The following is a 10032-nucleotide window of genomic DNA, read 5'->3' as shown; positions in this document are numbered from 1 at the left end:
TTATGCAGAGTAATCAGAGTAACTCTTTACTCGTTTCAGTCATTTGACTGTGGCCATGCTGGAGCACCGCCTTTAGTCGAGCAAATCGACCCCGGGACTTATTCTTTGTAAGCCTAGTACTTATTCTATCGGTCTCTTTTGCCGAACCGCTAAGTGACGGGGACAAGCACAGACACACACACACACACACATATATATACGACAGGCTTTTTTCAGTTTCCATCTACCAAATCCACTCACAAGGCTTTGGTCGGCCCGAGGCTATAGTAGAAGACACTTGCCCAAGATGCCACGCAGTGGGATTGAACCCAGAACCATGTGGTTGGTAAGCAAGCTACTTACCACACAGCCACTCTTGGTGCATATTTTGCCATGAGAGGAAAATGCTGCTATCGATATATTTTATTCAAGGTAGGCACTGCCTACCTTGTCCACCTAGGCGGCACGTCCCTGGTTTGTTGAGTTTATAGGGAAAGTGAAAGAGAAGTGACAACACTCCTGAGCAATGCAAGACGTTCCCCCACTGAGAATTGAAACCGTATCGCAAGCTCAGTTTCCTGGAGATTCAACTTCTCATCTCATTTCCTCTCTGCTACAGCAGGAGTGATTTAACAAACCATGTTTGTTAAAATCACTCTTGAAGCATGAAATATCTTTCTGACACCCAATGCCAGCCAAGTGAAGATTATAGAACAACATAAAGACAAGATTTGAACCTATAATCCATCAAGTTAGATAAACAAGCTAGTATCATCTTGGCTCAGCTAGTTTTCCATCGTACAGCTTACATTAAGCAAACCCCTCAATCTTCTTTCTCGTATGGAATTATCAGTCCTTCTGCTTATTTAGTTATTTTTCAGTTACCAACACACAAAACCACTAATCACTTCTCTCTTGTGTTTTCTTTCATTTATAATTGTTTATTGAAGCCCACATCATTTTTATTTGCAACCGTTTCTCCTAAGCCAGCATCAGCAACACCGTTTATTTTGCAAGTGTTTATCTAAGCCACACTATTTATTTGCAGTTGTTTATATACAACCACACTCCATTGATTTTTTTTCTTCTTTTCTTTTCTTCTTCTGCTGCTATTTATCTAAACTGCACCGTTTGCTCTGCGATTGCTGATCTCAGCCATTACTATTTGTTTGCAAGTATTTATCTTACACAGCTCTATAAAAAAAAAAAACAACAAAAATAAACAAACAAGCATAGAAAATAAATAGCTAAATAAATAAATAAACAAAGGACCATACTAAAACAAACAAACAAACAACCGACCATTTCATCCAGTCATGCAGATAAAACCATGAAAGAATCTGTTGTAACCCTGGCTTGCTTTGCTTTGTTTTTCTCTTTCAGCCGATAATAATGTTGTTGATTCGATGTACAGACGGCTGCCTTCAGTTTATCTTCAACATCATCTGTTTCATTCTCTGCCTGGTGACTCTCATTTTGGCCAGTGAGTATTATTGCATTGCCGACAGTACTTCTGTGTTTTTCTTTAATCTCAGTCTCCTTATCTCTCTCTCTCATACATTACGTCATAAACATTTTTAATTATTCTTATTATTATAACTCACATTTACTGCTGTATGAAACAGACCCCACCTCCATAACTCTGATTTACATGTAAACGTGTGTGTAAATACATGTATAAAGTATATAAATGGTGTCGGCTGTGTGGTTAAGAAACTTGCTTCCCAACCATTTGGTCTTAAGTTCAGGCCCACTGCATGGCACCTTGGGCAAATATCTTTTACCAAATCAAGGTGCAGAAAGAATTCCACAAATAAGGTACACCATATATATATAGTTTTAGGGAAAAGAACCAAGTTTCAAGAACTCATCGATGAAAACTATATATTTTTATATATATTATAATCTATAAAGCTCAATTTGATTTTAATTTTTTATAAATTGATTTTAATTGAGTTTTTACCTGTAATTTTGGATTTTGTCCCTAATATTATTATATATATATATATATATTTCATCATTTAACATCCATTCTCCATGCTCGCATGGGTTGTGGCGTTGTGTGGTCTGACAGGAACCGCCACAACAAGGTTTCTATGATTGGATGCCCTCCGTGAGGATTTCACCTATGCATAGTGATACCAATCAAGAAATAACAGTAATAACGTCAGTGAAAAATAAATACTAAGTAAATTGTCTTTCACATATTTATCACTTAGAAAATTTTGCTTAGAAAATATTTCTCATTTTTAACCTCGTGTATAGTACGCACGAGAAATTTTGACCTGTAAATTTTGGCAAAAATGTGCGGATTATACTTGAGGATTTACGGTATATATATATATATATATATATATATGTATGTATATGGTCTATAAGACTTTCATTGGTGTTTGCTCTTTGCTTCCTTGCAGTTCCAACCTTACTGATCAGTCTAGACTATGGCAGATACTACATACCCTGGTGGATTACATGGTTCCTTGTTGCCATCATGATAATCCAGCTTATTATTGATATTCTACTTAAGATTCATGACTTCTGCTATTACGAAAAGAACGAAGGTAAGTCGTTCATATTTGCATTTGGTTTGCAGTTCTTTTTCTTTAAAGTGAAATTGTATGTTGAAGTAGATGTTACTGTATTTTGGGAGGGTCATATTTATCAGCCAGTGAAACACATGCACTAGTTGTAGTTCACTTCAGTTTATTATCAGTTAGATAATTAGTTTTATTGCATGATTATTTTTATCATCAGTTAATTATAATTAGTTTAGGACGCTGAGCTAAGAGTAAGGAGCAAGAAGTGTGTGTTAACTCTGAGGAAATTTAGGGATGCGGGGTGGTGGGGGTGCGAGTGGTATCATTATTGATAAGGTCAAAGGCTTAATCAATTAATTGATTAATTATCTAAGTAACTAATAATAAAACTCAAGTGAAATATGACTACAGAAGGTAACTCATTTTTGTGTATTTAATATTTAATCAGGGAATCAGTTTGGATGGGGTGGGGGTTGGGGGGGGCCAAGGCAGAACAGTGCATGCAACCTTTCTTCATGGCCTCTGAGACAAGCGAGTAGAAGGGAAAGGAAGCAGGGGGGAAGTTATCCTCAGGCTAAGGGCTACCTTGAATGACTTTATAACAGTGTACACTTCCTTAAGGTACTCAAAGATCAGGTGGTTGTGTTGAACAAGCTGGCAGGTTAAGTGTACCCCCTATTTCTCTCTGACTAACTTCTCCCCCCCCCACCTTCCTTTGTCTTTCAAATACTCCAGTTCTTTTTTTCTTTTTCATCTCTCTTATTAATACTCACATTTCTCTCTATCTTTCAATGTATTCTTCTCGTTCATTTGATCTCTGTCCCTTCTTTCTTCTCTCTTTATATTATCTCACTCGCTCTCAGTTCCTGTAACATCTTATTCTCTCTCACACCCTCTTATCTCTTTCTCTTTTATTATTCTATTGTTACCTCTGATTCTGTCAGTCTCTTGTTCTCCTTCCGTCTTTCACACTCTTTCTCTAATAAATTCTCATCTTACTCTCATCTTGCCTTTCTCATGCTCCCTCTTACCACCACCTCTTTTCTCCCTTTTTGTTTGTGTCTCTTTCCGTCTTCATGATTCTTTCAATGACATTTCCCCCCCCCCCTCCTTTGCCTCCAATCAACCTCTCACTTCACTCCATTACCCATCCTATCAGAGAAACTTCATTGCTACCGTAATTCCTCAAGCGGTCGCATACTGAAGCTTCAATACACCTCTTGTTTCTTCTTAGTCTCGCCTCAAGATGGCTCCAACTGTCACTTCTAAACACTTTCTTTCTTTTATACCTTTTGTCTGCTGAAGAGCTACAGAGGGCGCTGCACAACCAACACTAGAGTTTTCTCCCCCTGCTTCCATGTTCTCACTCAGTGCAACTCTTATGTTTGCTTAACCCATTTGAGCTGAAATTTTCCTAGCAAACGAAATTGCCTGAAAATTCGCAGATACCATTATTTTGACCTAAACAACAACTAAAAAAAATTTCATTGAAATCCGTTTTGATACAGACTACATATGCGTTAAGAACATGTTTCACTCTTTGATACAGATCATACACAAACCAAAATTAGTATCAAGTATTTGTTTTATACCATTATAAATTAAGGGTCAGTTTAAAAGGATGATCAGCATGAATGGGTTAAGTGTCTTAAACGATGCCATGTTATTGACACAAATGCTATCTCTGTTGCAGAACGCCGCGAAAAATATGAATACTCAAAGAGGGAGAATCCAAAATTGTACATCCCAGAACCGCACCCCGTTGTAAGTATACACATCTAATATAGTCTCTTGTTATTGTTAGACAAACAGGGCCTTTATACTGTTGTTGGCACTCCATCGCTTACGACGATGGGGGACAAACAAGGGGCTTAAGTTGATTACATCGACTCCAGTGCGTAACTGGTACTTAATTTATCGACTCCGAAAGGATGAAAGGCAAAGTCGACCTCGGTAGCATTTGAACTCGGAACGTAACGGCAGATGAAACAACGCTAAACATTTCGCCCGGCGTGCTAACGTTTCTGCCAGCTCGCTGCCTTCATATTAACAGAACAGCCTGCTCATGAAATTAATGTACATGTGGCATACCCTTAACGTTCTCAAGAAGATTCACTGTGACACAATGTGACAAGGCCGGCCCCTTTGAAATACAGGTACTATTCATTTTTGCCAGCTGAATGAAGCTGAGAGATAGGAAATAAAATGTCACCAGGAATTGAACTCACGACCGTAAAGTTGTAAGCTGAATACACTAACCACTAAGCCATGTACCTTCACTTCTTTGAAACTTTCCTATAATCCAATGTACCAATATTTGTTTATACTCACCTTGTTTCTCCGTTCTGTTTATTATTTGCAGGGCCGACGCTTCAAGAAGTGTTGTCTGTTTATTCATGTGTTCTTCACCGTAGTGCTGTCAGTTATTGTTATAATCGTGATCGCTGCCGCCTAATGGATTAACGGATTAACTCTCTGCAACAACCTGCCACCAAATGATTCTCTAAATCCTGCCTTACATCACAATCACCACCACCACCATCATACCGGCAAACTGCAGTCTTGCGAGGGATATGTTTGCTGCTGTTTTTGGTTATCATTGTGGATTGTTATACATCGATACTGAAGATAAATGGTGCTATTTTGCAGACAAAAGATTTTTTTTTTCTGGAAAAAAAAAGAAAAAAAAAAAGAACGTTTTAGAAAAGAACCCTAATGCGAAGTCTCTTATAGAACAAATTCATACAGTTATAAACAGAAAAGTCCAGACACACACACACACACATATTTACTAATGTATATATATATTGTACCCCAGTTTTATTAGTTGAAATCACATATAAAATAATGCGACATATATGAGAAAATACAAAGTGTGTATGTGTGCATATATCGTTGCTATTATGTTAAAGTGTCATATGTCCAAAATTTGAGCAAATGCATTTTTCATCAATATTTATTTTTGCTTGCAATAGCCGGTTCGTTTAGTCAAACTATCGTATCTCCAGCTGCTTCAGATGTCAAGATATGAAAATTGTCAACGTGTAGTACAACGGTTTTGCTATGGAATTGTGAAACTATTTTTTTCGTTTTCTGAAAAGCAATGTTTTGGACTTAGGACACTTTTGCATAATAGCAATGAGATATATATATATATATATATATAAGCACAATTAAAGGTTACAAACGTCATTCGGGGATAGCAAAATCCTATGAAAGTACTGGTTAATTACCTATCCAAAGAGTATTGAACATTATATTTAATACTCGACTGCAAGGTAACTATATAAACCATGGTTTATATATATTTTATCTATTATGAGAAAATAGAGAGGTAATTAATAAATAATAATTTATTAATTTAAAAATCGACAAACATCCCTTAGAGCAGTTTCAATTCAGACCCTCGGAAAATTAGTTGAATTAGAAATTATTTTAAAGTCGAATCTCTTCAGAGGTAGATAAAGATATACGAAATAGGTGTTCTATTTCCTCATATTGAGTAAATGGCTGCTAATTACCTCTCTGTTCTCTTATATACATATATGTCACACAGGAAACAGAAGAAAAATATATATTTAGTTGCATACATGAAATTGTCTAGTGACTCAGAAGATATGGAAACCAGGGATATACAGTAATACTAAAACATGCTTGAATATTTCTCTTCACCAGTTTAAAAGTATATTTTAAAATAAAAAAAAAAAAGTAGAACTCCCAAGTCAGAAAGAGAAAAATCAAGCCAATAAATGACTCTCTAATCAAAATTATATATATATGAAAACGTTTTTGTTAAAAATACTAGATCCAATCATATTTAAAAGATTTTCTGAAAAAAAAAACCGGAATGATACAAACCTTTTGGAAGAAAGCTCTCATAGTGTGTGTAAGCGCTTTCACTGTTAAATTTTTTCCAAACACTTGTGGCGAGGTAATTTGTATAATGGAAGTTCTCCTTAGTTGCAGTGTTGACTATTTCTGGCTTAGTTTTGGATGTAGAATTATTATAATGCATTCTAATTTTGCTTTTCGTAGTTCATCATTTTCGTTTTTAATTTTGAATTTTCTATTTGCACAATATGCAAACTTCCTTCTGAAAGATTTGTATCATTCTCTCAGGATTATCTCTGCAACTAATGGTCTTATGTCCTAAAATGCTCAAACATTAAAAATAATTTTACACACACATATACACACATACCGATTAGTGCTGAATATACAGACATATAACTACCATCTGAATTGCATGTGATGCTTCATATTTTAACATGGCACATGGAAGTTAAATGATGGCAATCTGCTTTCTTAAATTCTTAAAATATAATTTAAAACAAATCAAAACACAAAAAAAAAAAAAAACTTTATAAATTTTCAATGCTTTCTTTTCTGGGTTTCTTTTTCAAACCTAAAGATCTGTCTCGTCGCTAAGATTTTTCTTGGAACAAACAGTTCTACATTGATATATATATATGTATATATATTATTTGTTATATTTATTTATAATTTATGTAGTTATATGCATCTGCTTTTTCTCCACACACCCGCAACGATCTGAATCTTATTTTCTTATTTCACAATTCTCTCGTTTTTATACAGTATTTGTACTCTGTCGACTGTAGCATTTGTTTTGGCTGTTTCTCTCTATGTCTGCTATTTGTGTGCACTTTCTATGTATATCTATATATATATATATACATACATACACAGAGAGAGAGAGGTGCAGGAGTGGCTGTGTGGTAAGAAGTTTGCTTCCCTACCACATGGCTCCGGGTTCAGTCCCACTGCGTGGCACTTTCGGTGAGTGTCTTCTATAACCTCGGGCTGACGAAAGTCTTGTGAGTGGATTTGGTCGATGGAAACTAAAAGAAGCCCATCGTGTGTGTGCGCCCCAATAGCTAACATTTAATTATTGGATTATATATATATATATTATATATATAATTTTGGTGATCTACTCAGAGGTCGTGTTAAAATTGGTACCAACAGTTAGTCTTTTTTTATTGGTTTACAACTCGAATTTTGTAACTGGTCACAAACTACATCTATTTTATAATTTGTAATAAAACTTGTAAAAAAATATGAGGGATTTCAACTGAAACTTTGTATAGTGTGGCAGTAATTGATATAAGTTTGCTCTCTTTTGACCATTATGTATTTAAAATCAATGGAGGAGCTAAAAATAAAGCAAAATCATTTTTTATTACAATAAATCTGTTATTATTATTATTAAAAAATTCCGTTGAGTTCGACTTTGCCTTTCATCCCTTTGGGGTCGATTAAATAAGTACCAGTTACGCACTGGGGTCGATGTAATTGACTCGTCCTTCTCCGAAATTTCAGGCCTTGTGCCTATAGTAGAAAGGATTATTATGAAAGTGGCGAGGTTTGAAAAAAACGCTTAGTAACTGACTTAGCCATTCCCTAAAATTATTGTGGAAAAACACACACACACACACACACACACGTGCTAAATACCATAGATGCCTTTGTAATATATAGTTATGGCTGTTTTATGCTCTGAGTTGAAATTTTTACTGAGGTTAACTTTGCCTTTCATCCTGTCGGAATTTAGAGATCAAGGTACTTAATCAAGAACTGGGGTTTCTAGAGTGAGATGGGGGGACGATTAAATTAACCAATTCCTTTTCTCTAATTTCAGGTCTTGTGCCTTTGTTACATTCAGTTATTGTTAAGAACTGTAGATTGTCAGAACCATTAGAGTTTGACATTTCTAAGTCAGTGTTTCTCAGCCGCAGATCCTGGGGTCGCATGTGACCCTCAACAGTCTTCCTTCTTTAAATATAATAAATTTTTCTTCGACTTGTAATTTACCTTTTATGGTACCCCCCCCCCCAATCCAGTCTTGGATACGATAAAGGTTGAGAACCGCTGTACTAAGTTCAAATCTTAAGAAGGTCAACCTTACCTTTCGTTCTTCCAGCATCCTCCCAACATCGCTACAGCAAAGTACCAGTCAAGAACCGAGGTCAGTGTGTAATCGATTGTGCCATTGTACTCCACTCTGTTACTTTCTGTGCCTTGTACCTAAATTAGAAAAACTTATTTGAATTATCTGTATCCCATATTTGACGGTACTATAAGATGCACTTTTATCTCTCCAGAAAAATGTCCCTGAGGTTAACATTGCTTTTAATCCTGCCGGAGTCAATAGAATAATGTACTTAATCAACAACTGGGATTTCTAGAGTGGGGCAATTAAATGAATTAAGTCCTTTTCTCTATTTCTATACGAACTTGGACCCGTATTACATGCTTTAATGCACTACCCTACTTCTTTTTTTGTCTCATAAATATGCACTGTTGAAATTAGGGTACATCTAATACACCTGTACATCTTTTATGCCATGAAATTCGCTAGTTTTTATTTTTATATTGGTCAGTTAATGAAATAATTAGTCCGTTTAGTTTGTCACAGTTCGTTAAAGGGAAAGAGAAAAGAACTAACAAGTGTAACTTTAAAAAAAAATTCGATTTGTTTTTGTGTATTATTTTAATTTGTAAATCATGTGTACTTGTATTATTACATTATCTGTATAACGTGTTTAAAAAAAAAAATACATGTCCTCTCTTTTATGCGATTTCATTCACTTTTCAGACAAGATGTTTAAATTTAAGCTCTGTTTTTAGTTATTTTTTTTTAATTAACTTATTAATTAATTAGTTTATTTATTTTAAGAGACAGGGAAGTTTTTAATTTGTATTTTTCATTATTTTTGTTTATTTTTTGCATTTTTCAGATTGTGAACTGCATAAATAATTTTTTTTTTTATGAAGAAAACATGCCAAGAATTTTATGTCAATAAAGTAATAACCTTTACAAAAGACATAAATAAAAACAAAGATAAAAACGAACAAAACCTGTTGTTGTTTAAAAAAGATTAACAAAAGAAAAACACACACACACACAAAAAAATGGTAGAAACGATTATTGATCGCAGTCTGCAGGAAGTAGTGTCATCGTAAAGTTAATTCTCTGGAGAATGTAATTAATTAAGATTATAATTTAATAAACTGTAATCATTAAAGTAATGATTTTGAATTTGCTGTTACACATATACACAGACAAACCCGACGCACATATACATTCATACGTATATGCATAGGTGCAGGTGTGTGTTTAAGAAGCTTGGTTCACTATCATGTCTTGAGTTCAGTCTTATTGTGTTACACCTTGGGCAAGTGTCTTCTACTATAGCCTCGGGCCGACCAAAGCCTTGTGAATGGATTTGGTAGACGGTAACTGAAAGAAGCCCATCGTATATATGTGTGTTTGTCTTCCACCCTCACTTGACAAACGATGTTGTGTTAACGTCCCTGTAACTTAGCGATTCGGCAAAACATACCAATAAAATAAGTACTAGGCTTACAAAGAATAAGCTGTAGAGAAACAGCTGGTTTATAACAAAACTACAAAGTTCCATCGTTGGAATGTAGATAACAATAAGTTAACATTTTAAACTTGAGAAAAGTCTTGCAGATTTTTACTGTTCCACTT

The 10032-nt window shown here is 35.0% G+C and overlaps 1 protein-coding gene across 3 annotated transcripts in view; it reads left to right on the top strand.

The window, feature by feature from the left end:
- The window catches only part of LOC106872330 (putative ferric-chelate reductase 1), a 65297-nt gene extending 55903 nt beyond the window's left edge, over window positions 1–9394 (top strand). For all 3 annotated transcript variants that reach the window (XM_052970398.1, XM_052970399.1, XM_014919276.2), the window contains 4 exons: window positions 1363–1462; window positions 2394–2540; window positions 4210–4280; window positions 4879–9394. In XM_052970398.1, the coding sequence (XP_052826358.1) occupies window positions 1363–1462; window positions 2394–2540; window positions 4210–4280; window positions 4879–4971 (411 nt within the window). In that variant the 3' untranslated portion in view covers window positions 4972–9394. The remainder of the gene's footprint in view (window positions 1–1362; window positions 1463–2393; window positions 2541–4209; window positions 4281–4878) is intronic.
- Window positions 9395–10032: the final 638 nt, after the last annotated feature.

The sequence above is a fragment of the Octopus bimaculoides genome, chromosome 9, assembly GCF_001194135.2.
Source record: "Octopus bimaculoides isolate UCB-OBI-ISO-001 chromosome 9, ASM119413v2, whole genome shotgun sequence".
NCBI lineage: Eukaryota > Metazoa > Mollusca > Cephalopoda > Octopoda > Octopodidae > Octopus > Octopus bimaculoides.
This window is presented reverse-complemented; position numbering and strand designations above follow the sequence as displayed.